The sequence below is a fragment of the Bos indicus genome, chromosome 28 (assembly GCF_029378745.1).
Source record: "Bos indicus isolate NIAB-ARS_2022 breed Sahiwal x Tharparkar chromosome 28, NIAB-ARS_B.indTharparkar_mat_pri_1.0, whole genome shotgun sequence".
Classification (NCBI taxonomy): domain Eukaryota; kingdom Metazoa; phylum Chordata; class Mammalia; order Artiodactyla; family Bovidae; genus Bos; species Bos indicus.
The window spans coordinates 2,251,073-2,275,026 of NC_091787.1; the positions used below are offsets into that span (position 1 = coordinate 2,251,073).

The window sequence follows — 23,954 nt, forward strand, 5'->3', positions numbered from 1 at the left end:
CTTTCAAGAAATTGGTCCATTCATCTAGGTTATCAAATTTGCAGGCATAGAGGTGTTCGTAGTATTCCTTTATTCTCCTTTTAACGTCCACAGGATCTGTATACTGATGTACCCTCTTTCATTTCTGACATTCTAATTTGTGTCTTTTCTCATTTGTTCATAGGTAGCCTGACTAGAGGATTATAGATTTTATTGCTCTTTTCAAAGAACCAGTTTTTAGAATTCTTTCCCATTTCTTAGCTTTGTAATTTTTATTATTTATTTTCTTTTGTTTACTTAGGATTTATTCTCCTTTTCTAGTTTTCTGAGGTAGAAGCTTAGATGATTAATTTCAAATCATTCTTCTTTTCCAGATTGTATTCAGTGCTGTCATTTTCTTGTCATGCACTGATTTCACTGCATTGCACAAATTTTGGTAACTTGTATTTTCATTCTTATTTGATTCGGAATATTTTTTAATTTCACTAAGATTTGTTCTTTGACCTATGTATTCTGTTCCTCCTTGCAGGTTTCTTAGTTTCTGTATCATGTGTTTTAATGCTCTTGTTAGGCACACACACATTAAGGATTATTATGTCATCTTATGTATTTCCCTTCTTTATTCCTGGTAACTTTTCTTGGGGTGAAGTTTGTTCTGTTTGAGCTAATACAGCTCCTCCTGCCATCTTTTGACTAGTATTTTTTTCCATCCCTTTACTTTTCATCTATATGTGTCTTTAAAGTAGATTTCTTGTACACAACATGTAGGTAGTTGGGGCTTGTTTTTTTTAATCATTCTGACAGTCTGTCTTTTAACTGGTGTTTTTAGATCCTGACAATGTAAAGTAATTATTATAGACATTGTACCAATGTCTGCCGTGTTTGTTATTCTTGTCTGTTCCTTGCTCTTGTTCTTTGTTCTGTGTCCTTTTCTCTTCCACTCTTTGTCTGCCTTTTGTAGTTTTAATTAAGCATTTTACATGATCCCACTTTCTCCCTTTTTTACATTTTATTACAGATAATCCAAGTTTAATTTCAGACAACAATATCCTGCTTTACAGCACAGGTATCTAACAGTAAAATGTTATGAATCTCTCCCCCCATTCTTTGTATCATTACTGTCACTCATTTCACACATGTCAGTCATATACATTAATGCATATATAAGCATACAGAATCAAATATATGATGGCTATTATTATTTTTGACCAAATGTATCCATTAGATCAATTAAGAAGAAGAGAAGAAACATTAAAGTTGTAAATTTACCTTCAGTTATCCCTTCTCTGATGCTCTTCCTTTCTTTATAGTGATCTGCATTTCTGACATAAATCATTTTCCTTCTCTCTGAAGAGCTTCTTCTAACAGTTCATGCGAGGCAGGTCTACTGGCAACATATTCCCTCAGTTTTTGTAATTTGAGAAAGTCTTTATTTCCCTTTCACTTTTGGAGATTTCACAGGGTCCAGAATTCTAGGTTGATGATTTTTTTTCTCTCAACCCTTTAAATAGTTCATTGTACTCTCTTCTTGCTTTCGTGGTTTCTGAGGAGAAGCTGGATGTAATTCATATCTTTGTTTCTGTAAAGCTATTTTTCCCCCTGTGTCTTCTTTCAAGGTTTTTTCTTTATGATTAATTTCTACAGTTTGAGTATGCTTGGGTGGAGTTATTTGTATTTATCCTGTGTGGTGTTCTCTGAGCTTGCTGAATCTGTGGTTTGCTGTTGTAGTTAACATGAGGACATTTTCAGTCATTATTGCTGCAAATATTTCTTATATTCCTTTCTCTCTTTTTTCTGTAAGTGGAACCACTTATACCTCTTACACTTTTTGTAGTTATTCAACAGTTCTTTTTTTCCCCTAGTCTTGTTTTTTATCTTCAGTTTTTATTTTGGAAGTTTCTGTTGTCATATCCTCAAGCCCTGAGGTCGTCTCATCAGCCATGTCCAGTCCCCTCAAAGTCATTCTTCATTTCTGTTAGTGGTTTTGATCTCTACCATTATTTTATAATTCTTCCTTAGAATTTTTATCTCTTTTGCCTATGGTATTCATTTTTTCCTTCGTTTCGTCTACTCTTTTTGTTAGCACTCTTAGCATATTGATTATAGCTGCTTTAAATTCCTGGCCTGATAATTCCGACATCCTGCCGTATGTGAGTCTGATCTGGGTGCTTCTCTTCAAGCATTCCTTTTCCTTTTCAGTGTATCTTGTAGTTTTTTCTTAAAAGCCAGATACGATGTCCTGGGTAAGAGGAGCTCCCATAACCCAGCCTTTGGTGCCATAGTGGGCAGGGCTCAGTCTCCTAGTGAGCCTGCACCCCTGGCATCTACTTCACAAACGCAGCTCAGCTTTCCTCCCACTCAGGTGGGACAGGATAGTCAGAGTCCCTGGAGTTGGGTATTTCCCTTCCTTCAGATTGATTACGCTCTGATAACAGCCCAGTTGGTCAGGTTCTCGAGGGCAAGCCTTCCTAACAACAGATGGTGGTTTAGTTAAGTCATGTCCCGCTCTTCCAGCCCAAATGGATTGAAGCCCATCTGGCTCCTCTGTCCATGGATTTTCCTGGCAAGAATACTGGAGTGGGTTGCCATTTCCCACTCCAGGGGATCTTCCTGACTAAGGGAACGAAACCACATCTTCTGCATTGCCGGTGGATTCTTTACTGCTGAGCCACCAGAGTGCGCCTTCTCTTTCAGAACAGCTCCTTCCCCTCCTCCACTGGAGGCATGAGGGGTTCTATCTCCAGTAGTCACTCTGGGAAACCTGGTTAAGCTCCTGGAGGTAAAACTCACGGGAGTGTGGGGGCCCCTGACCTTAGCACTCGGGCTCATCCACAGCGAGCCTCCAGTCGTTCATCCTGCAGCTCAGGTTTCCTCCTCAGGCTCTGCCTCCCCCCCGGTTGCTGCTCTGGGAAGTTTGTGATTCTCTGTATTCACCAGCTGGTCTCCCCAGTTTTGGGAGCAGCAGTTTGCCCTGTAACCTCACTTCTCTGAGCAATCTGAGAGGACTTGTTGGCTTTTCAGCTTGTTTATCTGTTGGGTTAGAGTAATAACTTACAAACTCCTGAAAACAGGAAGTTAGTGCATGAAATTTTGCTTTAATAGTGACAGAGAGTTTGATTATTAGTGTTTCTTTCTGGGACACTGTCAGTCCAGGGAGTCCAGGCCTGTGTAACACCCAGCACAGGTTCCAGCTGCTCTCGACTTGGGAGCGTGTGTGTGTGTTAGACATCTGCATTAGATCTGCCCCCTCTCTCCCCACTGAGTCGGAAGCCCCAAACACAGCTCCTTCCTACGTGAGACAGGCTTTACCTGTGTAGTGGGGAGCATCTGAATGGAACAGTTAGCTAATAAGTGTTTCTTTATTATAATAATAGGATGTACTTCTGCTATGTGGATTAATGAGAGATTTTCGGTGGGTTGTCTTATATTAATAAAACCAAGTGTTCTCTTGGACTTTCAGGCATATTGCAGAGAGAGGGAGAAGCTGTCTTCAGGACATGTCCTACATGTAACTACTTGCTATAGTCTGACCCAGTAGTTAAAATCGATGTGGCACTGACCCGGGTTTCATGTTCTTAACTGTTATACAGTTGATTTCTTTATCTTTAAAGAGATAGGAATGTACTGATTTTCCTCTTGTTTGAAATACTACTAATAACTTTTGATGAATGCACCAAATCCTTTTATTTTGCCTTTAAAGGACTTTATCTTCTTTTCTTGTTTAAAATGTTTTTTCTTACTCATCCATCATATGTGTGATTTTTTTCCTTTAGAAACTATTTTGTTATGGTTAAGAAGTATATTTTCTCCGAGAATGATGGGCATGGACAGAATTCTGTGGTCTGCAAGGAACCACTGGTCACAGCGCTTTGCACTCTGAGTAGGTTGTTTGGGAATGCCGTGGCTTCCTGTGTTCTAGGTGTTGGATGTCTGGCAGATGGGAAGAAGGTGGTGGCCCACAACCTGGTGACTCAGCCTGGCCCACTGAGAGATGCAGGAGCCAGATGTAAGATAGCAGTGATGCCTCAAGGCAACAGCCTCCAGTGTTCTTTAACCACACACCCTGTAGGCAAAAGCATTTCAAGTCCAGGATGGAGAACTTTTGCCCTTAGATTCTGTGCCCATCATTTCTACTTCATCATGTTTTCCAGCTGGAAGCACTGGATTTCTTTTTTTTCAAATACTGATTTCCAAAGTGTTTCAAACAGAGTATTTATTCACCAGTTTTTTGTTTTTTTGAAAATCTGTCTAATGGAGATAAGTTTTATCTTTTTTCCCTGGGTGCAGAAAAAGCTTTTGGGTTTGAAAAATCAGTTTCTCTTTGTAATTCTCCCTCCTGTATCTCCTTCTCTTGTCTCCTCAGCATCTCTGATCTGATTGGTGAGACTGGTTGGCAGGGTAGCAGGTGACACAGGAGGAACAGGCCAGTTGCATCTGAACGGCCGGCATCGGCTTTGAGGATAGCTGTTGGTGGAGGTTCTTGCCCAGGAGCTCCCATCCTTAGAAGACATGCCCTCTGAGAGCAGATTTTCTTCTTGATTTTACAAGACCTCAGTGTTACTCTTGTGTTCATTGGAAACCTCGTGTGAGGGGGTGAACCTTGGAGAGTGGGTATAGAGAGTGTGGAAAGGAGAGTCCTGGTTAGGTTTTGGGGAATCTAGGAGGTCCTTCCCATCCTTGGCTGGATCTTCACCCCACCCCTCTCACCCGCTGCTGGTTCATCACCGGAGACACTTGATGTCAAAAAGCAGAAATTACGTTCATGTAAAGATGAATGAAATGGGAATGGCGAAGTGTGTAGCAGGCCTTAAATCCTGGGTCTGAGTTGCCACTGATGCTCACATGTTTAGCGGTTCTGCCTCCCAGGGAAGAGCAGTGAGGTAAACCAGCTGTGTGTGTACTTGGCACATACGATAAACTCGACTTGAACTGGGATTTTTCAGATTGGTTAGATGACCTTGAATAGAATTGGCCGGAATGTCTTGTGTACATTTTCTCAAACAGCTTTTCCAATGCTATGTTTCAGGGTCAGGAGGACTGCTCCCCTGACCTCTCCTCCTCCTGAGGGATTTCATGGGTTCCAGCATTGTGCTTTTTAAAAAAAATCATGTTCAAATATATATAACATAAAATTTACCATTTTAACCATTTTGAAGTACAGAGGTCAGTGGCAATTAAGTACATTCACCTTGTCTGCCACGGCCATTTCCATCCACCTCCAGAGCTTTCTCATCTTCTCAAACGGAGACTCTGTCCCCCATTAAACACGGACTCCCCATCCCCTCTCCAGCCCCTGCAGCCGCCCCTCTCTTCCAGGCCCCGCCCATGTGGGGTCACGTGGTATTCTCTCTCCTGTGACAGGTTTGTTTCGCTTGCCGCAGCATCCCCGTGGCAGACAGCGTGTGTCAGCGTCTCCCTCCTTCTCAAGGCTGCACAGTCCTCCACTGCCCCTCGGCACCCGGACGCCACGAGCCACGTCCTCTGGTAGCATGTGCAGCAGCCAAGGGACAGCTAACACCACGTGCCTCCTGCGACCCAGGCCTGAGGCCCCGGGGTCTGCCCAGTGTCCTCGTCAGGAAAGGAAGCAGCTCTGAGTATCCCTAGAGAAGCATTTTAAAAGCAAATAACCTCAGTGGCTCAACGGTAAATAATCTGCCTGTAATGCAGGAGATGTGAGTTCGATCTCTGGGTCAGGAAGATTCCCTGGAGATGGAAATGCCACCCCACTCCAATATTCTTGCCTGGAAAATTCCATGGACAGAGGAGCCTGCCAGGCTGCCAGGAGCATGGGGTCACAGAGCTAGTTGGACATGACTTAGCAACTAAACAACAATGATGTTTCCTCTTAGAAATTTTAAGAAATTCAGAGAAAATTTAAGAAATTCAGACAAGCAAAAATAAGAGCATTGTATTCACATATAATTCTATGCTATGCTATGCTATGCTAAGTCACTTCAGTCGTGTCTGACTCTATGTGACCCCATAGACGGCAGCCCACCAGGCTCCCCCGTCCCTGGGATTCTCCAGGCAAGAACACTGGAGTGGGTTGCCATTTCCTTCTCCAGTGCATGAAAGTGAAAAGTGAAAGTGAAGTTGCTCAGTCGTGTCCGACTCTTAGCGACACCGTGGACTGCAGCCTACCAGGCTCCTCCGTCCATGGGATTCTCCAGGCAAGAGTACTGGCGTGGGGTGCCATTGCCTTCTCCGACATATAATTCTACCACCTCTTAATGACTGCGGCTCTCCCACCGCGTGTTCCCCAGTCTTCCACTGGGCGGACACCTGGGCGCACTCACCCCCATGGCTGCGGTGAGCGGTCTCTGCAGCCTCTCAGGTGCTCCAAGCCCAGCATGGAGGCCTGAGCCCAGACACCTCGATCTCTTGAGTCCAACACTATCTCCTGGGCCTTTGGGCCCCTCTGTCCACACATCGCCACTGTGCCACGTTCCAAGTCATCTACTAGATGGATAACACTGCCCAAGATCTTGAGGATTAACTTGGCAGTCTGCCCACACATACGCCTCTCTCCCAGCAACAGCACCTTGAGGTTCTCGCCAGGTGTCTGAGAGGGGCCCCCTCCTCCACCTTCCTCCTGAAATAGCTCAGGATGAGTGACAGGCAGCCCCTACTATCTGCTTACATCCAGATTATTACAGATACGGTACTACACTGTTCTTGCCTATTTCTTACTAAGGTAATATGTCATAAATACCTTCTTGTGTCCTTAAATAACTCCTGCGTGTTAAATAACAACATGCATCACTTACTATAAGCTATATTGAGTTTTTCCTATGTTATAGGACACACAAGGTTTCCAGCCAGTATCTTCATATGTAAGTCTTATAAATCTGTGTGTCCCTAATCATTTTCTTTTTAACTTTTTTAAATTTTATTTTATTTTTAAACCTTACATAATTGCATTAGTTTTGCCAAATATCATAATGAATCCACCACAGGTATACATGTGGAACACATGTATACCTAACTATTTTCTTGAAATGAATTCCCTAAAGTGAAATTGCAGGATCAGTAGCAACACATGCGTTTAAGGATTTTTTTTTTTAATATTAATGGCCAAGTTGTCTTCTAGAGGGTACCTATACCTTGCCCCCTAGCCAACATTAAAAACAAATCTTCTGTTGTCCCCCCTTCCAATGAGTAAGAAAGCAAAACAAAGGACTTAGTTCAGGTCAGTAGCCAGAGTAGGGGTGGAGCTCCTAAAGCAACATGACTCTGAGCTGTGTTAGTAGAAACGTAACGCCCAGAACAATTCCAACAGCATCCAGTGTCCTCTGTGCTGTCGCCCACCCCTCACATATTTCATTCTGTCTGGGCACAGGGTGTTCAGAGGTGCTTATAAATTCAAGTAGGTCCAGATGATGATGACTCAGATGGGGAGGAGGCTGGAACAACATCTGATGAAGAGCACTTAAATGGATGTTTTTACAGAGGGGTGAGAAGGGCAAAATGGGATCATGATGCCCAAATATTTGAAAAGGTGCCACAGAGAAGAGGCTGAGGCTATTTTTTTTTTCTTTTTATTTGAGACTCCAGAGAGTGGAAGTTGCAGGGAAGCAGTATTGTAGAAGGAAGTGCAGGCTGGCAGCTCTGGCTGGCTGCATGTTGGGGGTTTAACGAAGAGCTCTTCACATCCACATCCCTGGTGCCTTCTGACTTCAACACATGACATCAGCCTTTAGGAGAGGCCCCACCTCCTCCACTCAGTGTGCCAGGATGGGGCGGGGGAGGCTGGTGCCCTCTGGAAGGAAGGAATGGGGCCTGCACTGCGGGGATGCTTTTTGGTGCTTGGTTACAGTTCCACCCACTTCAAAGTGAGTTGTCAGCCACAATGGAAGGAACACAACTTTGAGAAGAGAGAGACCCAGGTTTGAGTTGTGGTTCCATTTTGTGGTTTAACTTCCGCATCTCAGTTGCCCAGTTAGCACAGTGGAAACTGTAGTGACGTCCCTGGTGGCTCAGGGATAAAGAATATGCCTGCAGTGCAAGAGACTTGCTGGAGACAGAGTTCAGTCCCTGGACTAAGAATATCCCCTGGAGGAGAAAATGGCAACCTGCTCCAGTAATCTTGCCTGGAAATCCCCATGGACAGAGGAGCCTGGCGGTCTACAGTTCATGGGATTGCCAAGAGCTGGACACGACTGAGCGACTAAACAACACGCAGGCTGTGGTGGCGGCACATGCTCTGCAGGGTGCTGTGCGTTGGGCAGGGCCGTGCGGGGCTGCTGTCCTGGGGGCGCTGGTGGGTGGGCCCTTCTTTCTCCTCCTGTCGTTCAAGTATCAGCCCCAATTCTGAGCAGGAGGTTCGCTTTGATACTTTTACTAATATTCGGGATGAAAAACCATACACAGTGAACTAAATTTATTGTGTTTAGACACTGTTACTCATAGAGGGAGGAGGAGGAATTTCTATTTACCGTTTGGAAAAGAAATATGTATATGAAGATTCCTTGATTTCAAGCCAGGTATAGACCTCGTAATGCAAACCATAGTGTTTCACAGTGGGTTTTAGTTATTTTGGCAGTCCAAAGAATTGTAAATAAATTTAGAGTATTTACCCTATAGCATCTGATTTTTTTTCTTATATTGTCTTCTAACTAGCTTTTAATCACTCTTGGAATTTTCTATTTTTTCATCCTTAAAAATGAATTGCGTAGGATCCCTTATTTCAGGAGACAGTGTCTCATAGGTGGAAAAGCCTGTCACACAAATAATAAAGACAAATAATAGTATCATTTACTTATCTTTGTCATTTAAATGGACACATTTGTTTGTCATTCTGGGCTTTCCCTGGTCTTCTCTTTCCTGGCGCAACATTATGACCTTCTAGAGGAAGAATATGAGGAATTGTTTCCTTTTAAGCATAGTAAAATTACATTCAATCTGAGATCAAGTGAGAGGTTAAAATAAATTGGAGAGCTTTGTCCTTTGATTTAAAATTCATTCTATTTCCCTTCTTGGCTGCTTTCCCAGAAGAGGCTCGCTGTTTCACACAGGCAGGCTTTCAGTTTGTTTAAGCTGTCCTTCCCGGGGAGAATTGAGTGAAGATTTGCTGTGTGGCTGTGTTGCCAGAGCAGAGTCCAGACATCTCGCGCCACCCCCGCCCCCTGGCGGGCAGGGCTGTGCCAGCAGGGCCTGTCACCTCCCCTCTTGAATCTGCTGATGCAGACGGCGAGGCTGCCCCAGGGTGTGCGTCAGAGGGTCCTGATCTACCACAGGGCTGAAACGCCTGAGAGGGCTCTCAGCTGAAGACCGTGTATGTTTTGGTGTTGCCAAATGTTTTGTGGTATTAATCCTTTGAGCGCTCATTTTCATAGATTTACATCATTGTTTTCTTTAAATGTGAGGTTTAGTAAAAATAAAAATTTTGAGAAAAAATGACAGTGTTTGGAAGTGTAGTAATATTTTAAAAGTTAATCGAACACATCATCCAAAGGCAAGCGATTTCCTGAATATAAAAGCGTCTTCTCTAAATGGTAATTTGAGGATTGGTTATTTGGAGCTTAGAATGTGCATTCCTATGACAGTGGTGTCCTGAGAGGCACTTGAGACCGTGTCTGAACCAGCCTTGCCCAGACCCCACAGGGCACAGACCTGGGACCCCCCTGACCTCCGCATCCCATGCAGGCACTGGATCATGCATGTTATAATCCCCAGCTAGCCTCTGCTCCAAAGATGCTGTGCTGTTCTCCAGTCTAGATAAGATGGATAGGAGGGTAAATCCCAAAACTCAACTAGGAAGAAAAAGATTCTGGAAAGACAATGTAACTTAAGGCCGATGGGTGGATAAGGAGAAGAGAGAAGAAACTCTGGATTCCAGGATGTATCAACTGCAAAGCCTTGTGAGGGACAGCAGATGTAACAGGAAGAATGTTAGTGGCAGGTTTGCCTAGTAAGTCAGAGATGGGAAAGGAAGAAGAGAAGGAATTGCTGGGCCAGGGAGCAGTGTGTGTAACAACAGTGGATGGTGTGTCTGGCAGAGTGGCCCGGTGGTAGGAGAGGCAGGAGGTCCTCACCTTAGGACCACTTATTCCTGTCTTCACCTGGATCTTGATGACCAGACTGGAAAGAGGTACAAAGATGCTGTTAGGAGGATACTGAATGCTTTAAATGAGCGTGTCTCTGAGTCCAGACCATATGGAGACAGGGCACAGGGTTCCTGGGGACCCTGAGCCAGCAAGGTGCCAGCAGAGCAGGGCAAACAGCAGTTAGGAGTGGGCAGACTTGAGCTGTGCCTTGGCACAATTTTGAGTTAGTTATTAGATGAAGGAGTGGTAAAAACTGTGAGGCCCTCTGACAATAGGTGTGTGAGAAAACCCTTTTCAGGATGGAGCTGTGAGTGAGGAAGGCCCTGGGGAGGAACTGCAGCTGAGGATTCCAGAGAGGCTTCCTGGAGGAGGTGGCCACCCTGGGAGGCAGCTAGGCAGCCGGCAGGCTGGAGTAAATGAATTAGAACAGCCCTGCCTTCTAGTATCACATTTTCTCGTGTGTGAGCATATTCGGCTTGGGCTCTTTGTGGCCAGTGGGGGGTGGTCTGTGGTTCAGTAAGAGTTTACAGGTCACCATGGAGGGCCTCGGAACAAGGCTGACCAGAGTGGGGATATGGTAATTAATGTTGGCAGAGGCAGAGATGCTGCCCCTGAAGCCTGGCTTCTGTGACTCCTTGTTGAGGGGATGGAAAAATGGCTTGAGAGGGCGCCGTTTAGAAAATGGCTGCAAGCCAGTGGAAGGAGGTCTCAAGCCAGCGTCCAGTGTGTGTGAGAGCAGTCCTCAGGCCCGGGGTCAGCGGGAGACCGCCTGCGGGGCCAGGCCTTCTTCCGAGTGACTCAGGTCTCGCTTGGCGCTCCCCACTGCCATCCTGGGCTGGGGTCAAGGTAGAGGGCTTGTCCATGCCCCCCAGGAGCCTGTTCCTCACCCTGGGAGAAATGGTGTAGCAGGGACCCAGGAGACGAGCTTGGCCTTGAAGAGTGGGGAGGACTTGAGTGGCTGCGTGCGTCCACAAAAGGGGGCTGGGGGGCTGCTCGAGGGCTGGGAGCGGGGGAAGCCTGGTGGAACCGTCAGGAAGCCTCACCTTGTGTGGAACCAGAGGTGTCAACGCTCGGGGTCACACCGTTCCTCCTTTAGCTTTGAAGGTCTGTCTGCTAGAAATGAATCTCCTCATCAAGATCTTTAGAAGCCCTTGTAACAAGCGAGCAGTTTCCACAGCCCTTCTCGGGGTAAGGGTCCTTTTCTCCCCTCCTGCTGTTTCAGTGCCTCTTCTGTTTTCCTGTTGTCTCAGTGTTGAAGCTGGCGTCTTCTGCTTTCTCATGAAAAGTTTCATATCTGTGGGGTATTTTCCATCCACTGCTTCTGCTTAGCCAGGTCCATTTCACTAAATTTTCATGTAATTTTTTGAAACTCTTATTCTAAAGCTCTAAGATTTTAAAATGTGATAAAAATACAAGGTGATTTATAAGTGTAGTTTTTTATGTCAGTATATTCAGACACGGTGTCTATAGTTTCGACTCTCTCCAGCCTCTGCCTTAGCTGCCCAGTCCCAGGTTACCTCCACGTCTGCTTCTTGCCTTACTGCCTGGGGTTGCTCCCGGGCGCATGTTCCCTCTGAGAACGCTGCTTTGGCTGCCTTTTCCTGCTCCAGCCCTGGCAGCTCTGTAGTGCAGAAATCACTGGTCCTGTAACCCACATTCTTAGAGGGTGGAGCCATGTGTGCTGAGTTGCTTTGCGACCCCAGGGACTGTAGCCCACCAGGCTTCTCTGCTGTGGGATTCTCCAGGCAAGAATACTGGAGTGGGTTGCCATTCTCTTGTCCACGGGATCTTCCCAACTCTGGGATCAAACCCACATCTCCTGTGTCTCCTGCATTGCAGGTGGATTCTTTACCCACTGACTCATCGGGAAAAACCCCGATGCTGGGAAAGGTTGAATGCAAAAGGAGAAGAGGGTGACAGAGGATAAGATGATTAGATAGCATCACCAACTCAATGGACATGAATCTGAGCAAATTCTGGAAGATAGTGAAAGACAGGGAAGCCTGGCATGCTGCAATCTATGGGGTTGTGAAGAGTCAGACATGACTTAGCAACTGAACAACAATAGATAGAGTGTGGAGGCAGTTTTGTGAGTCACACCCACATGAAACAATAGAATGTATGTGTTCACAGGTAGCGAGGAAGGAAACCTTCATTTCACCTCTGTGTGTTTACAGCATGATGTCCAGGCCACGATGTGAGCTGTGTGTCATAGTCAAATACATTTGAAAGTCCCTGCAGTCTCTGATATATTGCTAAGCTTTTATAAAAGAAAGGTCATTTATCACTTGTCTCCAGTAAAATGGTGTGTGCCTTGGGAAACCAGGCCAGGCAGGGCCCCCAGGAGTGCTGTAAAGGCTGTCGTGTCAGAGGGCAGGGGTCACTGAGGAGAGCTCCTGAGTGTGTCATACCATCTTGGGAGGCTAAAGAACAGTAGGATCTTGTGACAGCTTCTCTTCCACTGCTCCGTGGTCCCTCAGATCTCAGCTCAGATGCTCCTTCCCCAGGGGGCCTCTCCTGGCCCCTCTTCACATCTAGACCAGGCTCCTCTGTTAGATGCCTCCATAGAACCACAGTCCTCACTATCTGAGTACTTAGCTCAGGTTTCAATGCTACAGTTGCTAGCATGGTCATTATATTCTTGTTTGTACCCGCCACCCCACCACCAGTCTCCCAGAGCATGACTTTCACAGGCAGGCATCAGCTCTGTTTTTGTTGATGTACCTGCAGGAGCCAATGAAATCCCTAGCACATAGTCAACATCTGGTGAGGCCAAGACAGGGACACCCCCAGCCCCAGAGCTGATCCACGTGAGTCATCCCTAAAGCCCTCTGCTGCCTTATTGCAGAAGGGGTTCGGGGGTCTCATGGCACAGGGGGATTGAAGGACCAGGAACTCAGCAGGGGCCTTGATCCCAACCCCTATACACAGGACACCCCCTTCCACCCCCCACCAACCAGGCCACTTCCTGCTGAGCCTAGTTCTCCAGGCAAGAAGCAGAGCTAGAGACAGCATCTCCTGGGCGATGGTCCTTTCTCTGGCTTGGGATGGGGCACTATACTTCCAAGTTCCTTGTTGCAGTGAAGAGTTTACAGGCCATTAAACAAGTTAGTTTAATGGGAACCAGCCTATTTGCATTCTGGGTCAGTGCTGCTGGGGTAGGTTTTGGCAGGGCTTCTGATTCGTGTAGCCGGGGAGAGGTGAGCTCACGTGGTGAGGAGGACGGGCTGGAGTGCTGGAGCCCAGGGTGAAGGCAAAAGTGGGGAGAGTGGAGGATCCACAGGTACTTCTAGGGCTGTCAGCATGGAAAACGTGTGCTGGAAACATCTTAGCTTAGGCTGAAGAGAATGCAGGCAGGGGGCTGGCTCCTGTAACCCAGTGTTTATCAGAGACTGAGAATTGCTCACGGTCTGGGGTCTCATGGGTTTTAGAATTGCTTTCCCGTTTGAGAGGCCAGACCTTTGTGACCCCCCAGCATCATTTCCATGGCAACCAGCTGAGATGAGATGGGGCTTTTGACCTTGCAGGACAATTGTAACAGGAAGCGGATGGGCTTTTATATAGAAAATTTACTCTACAACCTGGAACAAGTCACATATAACTGCATCTCAGTTTCCTCATCTCTGCAATAGAGAAAGGAACACGGCATTCTTTTGATGGTGTTTGGAGGACACGTGTTGTCACATGATGGGATACCTTACTTTCATTTGTTCAGAAACTTTGTCACCGTGTCTGAGGTGCTTTTTGGTGTTACCGTAATCCCTGGGAAGGTGGAACAAGCATAGTATTTCTTTTTGTATGAAGTGTAAGTGGTGCCATTCTCCTGGATATTTGGGCATAGAATTCTGTTCACTGGACAAATGCTTGAAATCTGGGTTTTAACTTTCACATTGCAAACTATAACATTTCAGTTACTGCTGCTTGTTCGGGCCATTCTCGGGTAGCCTGTTGGTTCAAATTGCCATCAGCTGCAGCCCTGGCACTGCTCCTTGAAGTCACGCTGATGCGCGGCCCATGTGCCAAGCTCTTTGGTCCCTCATGCCCACATCCCACACTCTCTGCTCTGCTCCTTGCAGGGAAAGTGCGATGGCGGGACTTTAACCAGGAGGCTTACGTTGGCGGGACAATGGTCCGCTCCGGGCAGGACCCCTATGCCCGCAACAAGTTCAACCAAGTGGAGAGCGATAAGCTGCGGATGGACAGAGCAGTTCCCGACACTAGGCATGACCAGTAAGTGTCAGTCCACGGCTGGGCGCCAGCTTGACCACTTCCTGTCTGACAGTGAGTAACTTCTGTTGGGATGCTTGTTTCTTCTGTTAACTCTTCAAAACAGTGTGTGCCTGTCTTCACAGGGTCGGAAAACTAGGAAAAGTTTGAGGCATGTTGCAGTGACACTTCACCTGCAAGGAGGGAAAGCGCTGCTTGAGGTCAAGTTCCAGTCCTCCTGACCCCCCTGGTCAGAGCATGAGAGTCACCAGGAGAAATGTGTTACTCCCCTCGTGTGCACTGGTCCCTCGTTTTTAAAATCCATTCACAAAACAATTTTCTGTTGTTCACAACCTTACTGGGAAAAAGGAGTCTTGCTTACTGGGAAGTTTAAAGTTGGGAATGTTCTAGAGACCAGTAAAGAGAACGAAACAGCACCTCAGGGTTAAAGTTAAATTGAGAATAAACTTGGAACAGGGTCCTGGGGCTGTCTCCCCACTCCAAGTGCTCGGGGCACAGGCTGTGCTCTGCATCCATCCCTTGATTCTCGGGGAACGAGGGGTTCTCAGGCACAGCATGGGAGGCCTCCAGATCCCTGAACATGTGTTTGTCACACTGACCACGGAGGTGGTAACATGACCCTCATGGCTACTCTGTGCCTTTGAGCCTTGCTGGCAACCGTCTCTCATTGGAACACTGTTCACATTGGGGGCCTTAGATGGTTAATCTGGTTTTATTATAAAATAAGGAGCTGCTTTTGGAGGGTAGCTGTTTTCCCTGGATGCTGCTAGGCCTTCCTGCTCACCAGGCTTCTTTTAGAGTTGTCCATCCATTATGTAAAGGTACGTGGCTGCCACATCCACTGTGATGCAGACACCGTGCTTGGATCCTGGGGTCCCAGCAGAGAAACCTCTCCTGCTCTGCCTGGTGGAGAGGACAGGAGGTGGGCGGCAGGAGGAGGTGCGTGGCAGTGTGCCCTTGGACAGTCTGCTCCAGACCAGTGCATTTAGGACACTCAGGCAATGAACATCTAGGAGAGTCTTGAACTGTAGGCATCCAGGCAGGAGGCCAGTGACCAGCTCTGACAGGCAGCTCTCGGCCTGCAGAGTGCCAGCTGGGGTTCCGTGCCTCTGGCTGCCAGTTCTGGGTACTGAAGGGCCAGTGAGCTGGAGAGAAACAAGAGCCACCAGGCTCCACATGAACACATGTTAACGCTTTTCCTCTTCTTTCCTGATTTCAGGGGGGTTTGGGTTGTAGTCAACTCTGTATACCCAGAGCAGCTCACAAGTGTGTACAGTTACAGTTCTTTCAGGCTCAGGAAGTTGTGTGTGTGTTTGTGTGTGTGAGAGAGATAATATATGAAACATATGATCAGTATATAAACATATATATTGTACATGATACTAAGAATCTCATCATTTTTCTAAATTTAGCCTAGAAGATTGTCTTTGCTTAGTATTTGTTATAACCTATTAATTTATGTTTAAGGCAGCTTTACTAAGCCCCTGTGATGGGCTGCTGGTTGGAGTCAGTATGGGTAACTGGTAAGCACCCTGGCTAGAATAGAAGTTCCTGAGCTAGGCTTCAAGGACCCGTGGCCTCTGGGTGCGAGGCCCCGAAGCTGGTACACAGCCGTATGTGGTGCTGCCTGCATGTCTGGGGAGGGTCGCAGGGGCCTGCGCCCCCACCACTCTCACTGCTCGGCTCACTGAGCCCTCTGGACCCGTCCTGTGCCAGTCACTCCCGTAGCTCATGGCTCGGGACATGAAGCTTGTCCTCACTGTATAGAGAGCAATGTTTATAACGTGCCCTGTGCTGGGAGCAGTGGCTGAGGCCAGAAGGAGTTAGCATCGCTTCTACTTAGGAGACAGTCTGGGATTTGGCCTAAGCTCAGGAGACAGGTTCAAGTTCTAGCAGAATCTAGCTCAAAAATTGTTCCTGGTGACTGGAATCCACCACTTAGACCACTTAGAATGACATATCCATGAGATGGTGTGAGTTTTCTTTTACTTTTTGGTTTAAGAGCTGTTTTCCTGCGTGACCTTTCCTCACAGCTGAGAGAAAATGATGTTCTTTCTGATGCTCAGCAGTGTGCAGACTGGAGTTCTGTCTCCACCTCAAGTCTCTTAAATATTCCCAAAACTATATATATTTTTTCAGTTTTTGAGATATGAGTTTGTCCAGACAGATGTTTGAATATTCATCCTGCAGTGGGCTGTGTTTTAGGTGGCTTTAATTTTAGTTCCAGCTACTGTGTCATGTTCATCTGCATGTGCGAAAGGAGCAGCTGGGATGCCTGCCACGTTTGTTGGATTTGGGCTAAATTAAAATCTCCCCAAAGTCAATTTGATGCCTGGAATTGAGCCAACGTCCTGTCTGCAAAGACTCAGCTTTAGAACAGCCAGTATTATTGAATGTCAGGCTAAGGAGATTAAGTTACTGATTTGAATCCCACCCCTAACCCATATCTAATAGAGGGCTGTTAAAGCATTTGACATTCCTGTATAAATACCACATTTTTGACTCTGCAGCATCTCCCTTTGTGTAGACTGATGGAAATGGTTGCCTGTGGAATTCAGTCTTTACTTATGATAAATCTGTAAGCAGTGCAGGTAGAGGTTAAGAACAAAGGTTTGGGAGTCATAAAGACCTTGTTTGAAATCCCGTTTCTCCAATTCCTAATCCTGTGGCCTTTGTCATTTATGAAATACTGTGACATTATGACGTTACGATCTGGTTACTGTGAGGGTTAAAGGAAATACTCCCAAAGGCTGGCTCCTCCTCCCCTAAGATTCTGTTCCAGACCCGCCTCCTTTGACCTCCTGCCCTGGGAGTGAGGTCCCAGCCTCTCCCTGCAGCATCCCCACCCACTTCTCTGGTTGATTTTTCTCCACGATCTTCATCACCACCTACACACCATGTGTCTCACCTATTTATATGTTGATCTGAATGTACTCATTAAGGTCGTGGGCTATTCAGTTTAATTCAGTTCAGTCACTCAGTCATGTCTGACTCTTTGTGACCCCATAAACTGCAGCACGCCAGGCTTCCCTATCCATCACCAACTCCCGGAGTTTGCTCAAACTCATGTCCGTTGAATCAGTGATGCCATCCAACCGTCTCATCCTCTGTTGTCCCCTTCTCCTCCTGCCTTCAATCTTTCCCAGCATCAGGGTCTTTTCCAATGAGTCAGTTCTTCACATCAAGTGGCCAAAATATTGGAGTTTCAGCATCAGTCCTTCTAGTGAATATTCAGGACTGATTTCCTTTAGGATTGACTGGTTGGATCTCCTTGCAGTCCAAGGGGCTCTCAAGAGTCTTCTCCAACACCACAGTTCAAAAGCATCAGTTCTTCAGCACTCAACTTTATTTATAGTCCAACTCTCACATCCATACATGACTACTGGAAAAAACATAGCTTTGACTAGATGGACCTTTGTTGGCAAAGTAATGTCTCTGCTTTTTAATATGCTGTCTAGGTTTGTCATAGCTTTTCTTCCAAGGAATAAGCATCTTTTAATTTCATGGCTGCAGTCACCATCTGCAATGATTTGGGAGCCCAAGAAAATAAAGTTTCCGTTGTTTCCCCATCTATTTGCCATGGAGTGATGGGACCGGATGCCATGATCTTTGTTTTCTGAATGTTGAGCTTTAAGCCAAGTTTTTCACTCTCCTCTTTCACTTTCATCAAGAGGCTCTTTAGTTCTTCTTCGCTTTCTGCCATAAGGGTGGTGCCATCAGTGTATCTGAGGTTATTGATATTTCTCCCAGCAATCTTGATTCCAGCTTGTGCTCCATCCAGCCTGGCATTTCACATGATATACTTTTCATATAAGTTAAATAAGCAGGGTGACAATATACAACTTTGACATACTCCTTTCCCTGTTTGGAACCAGTCCATTGTTTCATGTCCTGTTCTAACTGTTGCTTCTTCCTGCACACAGATTTCTCAGGAGGCAGATCAGGTGATGTGGTATTCCCATCTCTTTAAGAAGAAGGAGCTGTTTTTCTGGAACTTTCTTGCTTTTTATATGATCCAACAGATGTTGGCAATTTGATCTCTGGTTCCTCTGTCTTTTCTAAAACCAGCTTGAACATCTGGAAGTTCATAGTTCATGTACTCTTAAAGCCTGGCTTGTAGAATTTTGAGCATTCTTTTGCTAGCGTATCAGATCATCAGATCAGTCGCTCAGTCATGTCCGACTCTTTGTGACCCCATGAATCGCAGCATGCCAGGCCTCCCTGTCTAGCATCAACTCCCGGAGTTCACTCAGACTCACGTACATCGAGTCAGTGATGCCATCTAGCCATCTCATCCTCTGTCGTCCCCTTCTCCTCCTGCCCCCAATCCCTCCCAGCATCAGAGTCTTTTCCAATAAGTCAACTCTTCGCATGAGGTGGCCAAAGTACTGGAGTTTCAGCTTCAGCATCATTCCTTCCAAAGAAATCCCAGGGCTGATCTCCTTCAGAATGGACTGGTTGGATCTCCTTGCAGTCCAAGGGACTCTCAAGAGTCTTCTCCAACACCACAGTTCAAAATCATCAATTCTTTGGTGCTCAGCCTTCTTCACAGTCCAACTGTCCCATCCACACAAGACCACAGGAAAAACCACAACCTTGACTAGACGGACCTTTGTTGGCAAAGTAATGTCTCTGCTTTTGAATATGCTATCTGGGTTGGTCATAACTTTCCTTCCAAGGAGTAAGCGTCTTTTAATTTCATGGCTGCAGTCACCATCTGCAGTGATTTTGGAGCCCAGAAAAATAAAGCGTATGAGATGAGGCAATTGTGCAACAGTTTGAATATTCTTTGGCATTGATGTTCTTTGGGATTGGAATGAAAACTGACCTTTTCCATTCCTGTGGCCACTGCTGAGTTTTCCAAATTTGCTGGCATACTGAGTGCAGCACTTTAACAGCATTATCTTTTAGGGTTTGAAATAGCTGAACTGGAATTCCATCACCTCCACTAGATTTGTTCATAGTGATGCTTCCTAAGGCCCACTTGACTGTGTCTGGGGTTATTATTCAGACATCTCATGGCACTCGTTAAACTTAGTATTTGTTGAGTGAGTGAATTGCCTGGCTCAGTGGCAGGCATATGGTGAGTACCCAGTAAATTTAATATGAAGAGTTATAAAAGAACAAAGGTAGATGAAAGGGAGATTTTTAAACAATAAGTAAGAGCTGCTGAACTGCTGATGATGCTTGTGTGGTAGGTTCTCACAGGACTGGAAAGTGATGCACTTATAACCTACCCCTTACTCACTGTTTTCTGGGGCAGAGCCAAGAAATCAAGTTCAGAACCTTCCAAACAAACAAAAATCTGTACTTTGGGGTTAGGTTTTATTTACCTTTTTAAGTGTGTAACAAATACTGTGCCAAGAAAAAATATTTATATGAAGGAAGAAGTGTAGAAAAGCCTGCTCTGAGTGAAGTACTGGATATGACATACTGGAACTCTTAGAGTCACTTAGAAATTAGAAAAGTGGTAGCCCATCCCAGTCTTGAACAGTTTCTCAGTTGAAAATAAAGATTTTCTACCTCAATTAATGTTATTTGAAATTTCAAATAAATTATGAAGACTTAGCAAATTAAACCAATGGGGATTTTTTAGATGCCTTTTCAGATGACTTGTTTCTCCCCCCCTTTACCTTTGGAAGCTGTTTTTCCTCTCTTGACGAAAGATCATGGGAAGCAGCATTGAAGGTGGTGAGAGGCGGTCAGATTCGGGCATATTCTGAAGGCAGGGTCAACAGGGTCAACAGGATGGCCAGGCAAGGTGGCTCAGGCTGAAGCCCCTCATGAGATGGAAGAACTGTGAGTGGTAGGTCTAGGGGACACGTCAGCAGGTAAAATTCAGACAGGTTAAGTCCAAGATGCATTGGGCATCCAAGGCAGACAGACTTGTTCTGTTAGTGTTTGGAAATGTGTGGGAGAAAGGTCTTAGCGGGAATGTCGGTTTGGGAATGTTGAGTGCACAGGTGATATTTTAAACCATTAGCTGGGGCATCATCCCCCAGACAGTGAACATGCACAAGGAGGAGAGAGGCCCAGGGCCCTCTCTGGATGATCTAACACTGAGAGCAAATTTAAAACCCAGGCTGACCGGAGTCCAGTCCAAGCACTGTAGGGGCTCAAACCTCACGCAGTGCCAGGACCCCAGCAGAGATGCTCTGCTACCTTCTTTAGAACAGAGCTATTGTGAGGAGAGGGTTGTCCCTGCGGAAGCCTTTCCAGAATCTGGCTCAGAAAGGCTTTGTGTTGTGTTCTCTTTTCTGGTGTTTGTCCAGAGCTGCATATGATGGGGAAGTGAGGTATACAAGTGGACTGGAGCCTGGGACGTGTATGGAACATCATTCTGTCTGCTGGGGAGAGCTCTAGATGGTTTACTTTAAAATTGTTTATATAAGTGAAATCAAATAAACCCTTTGGGGAGAAACATTATTTTGTTTTCTTCTCTCCCACGTCAGCCAGTACTGTGCCTTTTATTTATTTATGTAGGACATGACTGAAGTGACTTAGCAGCAGCAGCAGCAGCAGTAAGTCTCTTTTTTCTTTTTTATTTTATTTTTAAACTTTACATAATTGTATTAGTTTTGCAAAATATCAAAATGAATCCGCCACAGGTATACATGTGTTCCCCATCCTAAACCCTCCTCCCTCCTCCCTCCCCATACCATCCCTCTGGGTCGTCCCAGTGCACTAGCCCCAAGCATCCAGTATCGTGCATCGAACCTGGACTGGCAACTTGTTTCTTACATGATATTTTACATGTTTCAATGTCATTCTCCCAAATCTTCCCACCCTCTCCCTCTCCCACAGAGTCCATAAGACTGTTCTATACATCAGTGTCTCTTTTGCTGTCTCGTACACCGGGTTATTGTTACCATCTTTCTAAATTCCATATATATGCGTTAGTATACTGTACTTATGTTTTTCCTTCTGGCTTACTTCACTCTGTATAATAGGCTCCAGTTTCATCCACCTCATTAGAACTGATTCAAATGTTTTCTTTTTAATGGCTGAGTAATACTCCATTGTGTATATGTACCACAGCTTTCTTATCCATTCATCTGCTGATGGACATCTAGGTTGCTTCCATGTCCTGGCTATTATAGACAGTGCTGCGATGAACATTGGGGTACACGTGTCTCTTTCCCTTCTGGTTTTCTCAGTGTGTATACCCAGCAGTGGGATTGCTGGATCATAAGGCAGTTCTATTTCCAGTTTTTTAAGGAATCTCCACACTGTTCTCCATAGTGGCTGTACTAGTTTGAATTCCCACCAACAGTGTAAGAAGGGTCCCTTTTCTCCACACCCTCTCCAGCATTTATTATTTGTAGACTTTTGGATCACAGCCATTCTGACTGGCATGAAATGGTACCTCATAGTGGTTTTGATTTGCATTTCTCTGATAATGAGTGATGTTGAGCATCTTTTCATGTGTTTGTTAGCCATCTGTATGTCTTCTTTGGAGAAATGTCTGTTTAGTTCTTTGGCCCATTTTTTGATTGGGTCATTTATTTTTCTGGAGTTGAGCTGTAGGAGTTGCTTGTATATTTTTGAGATTAGTTGTTTGTCGGTTGCTTCATTTGCTATTATTTTCTCCCATTCTGAAGGCTGTCTTTTCACCTTGCTAATAGTTTCCTTTGATGTGCAGAAGCTTTTAAGGTTAATTAGGTCCCATTTGTTTATTTTTGCTTTTATTTCCAATATTCTGGGAGGTGGGTCATAGAGGATCCTGCTGTGATGTATGTCAGAGAGTGTTTTGCCTATGTTCTCCTCTAGGAGTTTTATAGTTTCTGGTCTTACGTTTAGATCTTTAATCCATTTTGAGTTTATTTTTGTGTATGGTGTTAGAAAGTGGTCTAGGGAAAACCACTTAGTTGAGGAGCAGATTCCTTCAGGTTTCAAAAGTTTAAATCATGAGAGACTTCCTTCTGTGTTGACACCTTTCCCTTTTATCATTAAATTAAAAATGAAGGGTTTTAAGGCATTTTTTAAAATTTAAAACTGAAGTATTGCTCCTGAGACTAGAGCAGCCCAACCATGACCCCATGAGGGTCCTTCTATGGGAGAGAATTTCATCCACGTCACACACCTGATGGGTTTTCTGGCAGCCTTTCCATCAAGGACAAAGTGTGTTGACTCAGTTTATAAATTACAGTTGTAAGCTTTTGCTTTGTTTAAGAATCACTAAAGGACTTGGTTTTTCTGTTTTTAAAGAACTTTGTTTTGACCACTCTTAAAATGTCTGGCTTTAATGCAGCCCAAACAGAGATCAGAGCTCCTGAGAGGCTATTTTTTCTTTTTTTTTAAGTAAGTTTCAACCAGCAGGCTAGCACTACAGTAATGGGCTGTGTTCATTGCTCTGGTGGCATGTCAGGGTTGCATTCGGTTGTCTTAGGAGAGTGGCTAATCAGGATTAAGGGCTGTGGGAGGGATACCCTCCAGACTTCTCATTGTTACTTGGAAAGAGTAAACATTGCTGAAGCCAAGGAAGGGTTCTCAGGGTAAACTCAGCAGCTTGGCATGAATCTCTGAAGGCAGTTATTGTGAGATTCAGTCTTATTTTTAGGAGGCAAGAGATCTGGAGAAACAAGAGGAAGCCCAGCTCCGAAGGGCATTTCTGCTCATCAGTGGGTATGGGAGGGTCTCTCATTTCCGGGGCCCAAGGCTTTCTTTCATATCACATTTTTCTTATAAAAGTGGCATTTTATAAGCATACACAACCAAGCCTCTGGCATGCCTGCTGCCCCAGCTGCTGTCTATTCAAAGGGTCAGCCAGGGGCCCAGTGGACCCCTCTGACCCTGTGGGTCCCTGTGGGCAGGGTCTTAGTGGATAGGGCTGGCTTCTCAGAGTTGGGCCCATTGCATGCTCTGGGTTTCAGCGGCCTCATTGGCATTTATGACTGGCAGGGCTGGGTGTAGTGTGACAGTGGGACTTAAAAGCCTGTCCGACAGTAACCACAACACATTTTTGGGCATTGTGAGGGCGTCCTGGCCTGTGCCCAGCCTTTTACATGCTACATCTTACTTCGTCTGAGTCAGCAAATGTCACCTTCTCCAGGTGACATCATATGCAAGTCCCTGAGACCTCTGTCCAGGCACCCCCCTGTCTAGAGCCCTTCCCCCACAAGTCCTAGATGTTAACAATTATTGTGTTGTGTGGTTTATTCCAGTCCATGCAGCAGGTGGGAGAGCTGGCCACTGCTGTGGGGCAGGATCACCTGCCTGGCATCATACATGGTGGGCAGGGGGCAGGCAGTGAGGGGAAGGGACAGAGCTCTGGGTGCCCAGGTTCCTGCACACAGTCCCATGTTCTAGACTCGGTGCCTCACCATCTGCCCTGCACAGCTGTCTTTTCTGCTGCCAGTTTTCAGGCATGAGGGCTGAATGCAGGAAGAGCTGGGTGTTGGTAGCTTGAGACATCGTTTTCCTAGCTGGACACATACTGACAGAATCCTGAGAAATTGAGAAAAACCAAGGTTTTTGTCCCCTTTATCCAGCTTCGGGTTCTCAGGGCAGTGTAATTGCAGAACGCACTGTTTCCGTTCCCCTGAAATGTTCTTGCACACTGGGGGTGGTGAGGCTGCTGCCTGTGTGCCGTCAGTGTGACCCCCCTGCCCCAGCATGGGAGGCAGGCAGGTGCGGATGCCGAGCAGCCGGGCAGCCGGAGGAGGCCAGCTGCAAGGTGCTTTGCTTCAACCCCCACCCCCA

General features: G+C 45.8%; 1 protein-coding gene across 1 annotated transcript in view; it reads left to right on the top strand.

Annotated features, from left to right (window-relative positions):
• GALNT2 (polypeptide N-acetylgalactosaminyltransferase 2) overlaps positions 1-23,954 on the top strand; it is a 188,806-nt gene that overhangs the window by 104,025 nt on the left and 60,827 nt on the right. The window contains exon 3 of the mRNA XM_070782258.1: positions 14,102-14,255. Coding sequence (XP_070638359.1) covers positions 14,102-14,255 — 154 coding nt within the window. The remainder of the gene's footprint in view (positions 1-14,101; positions 14,256-23,954) is intronic.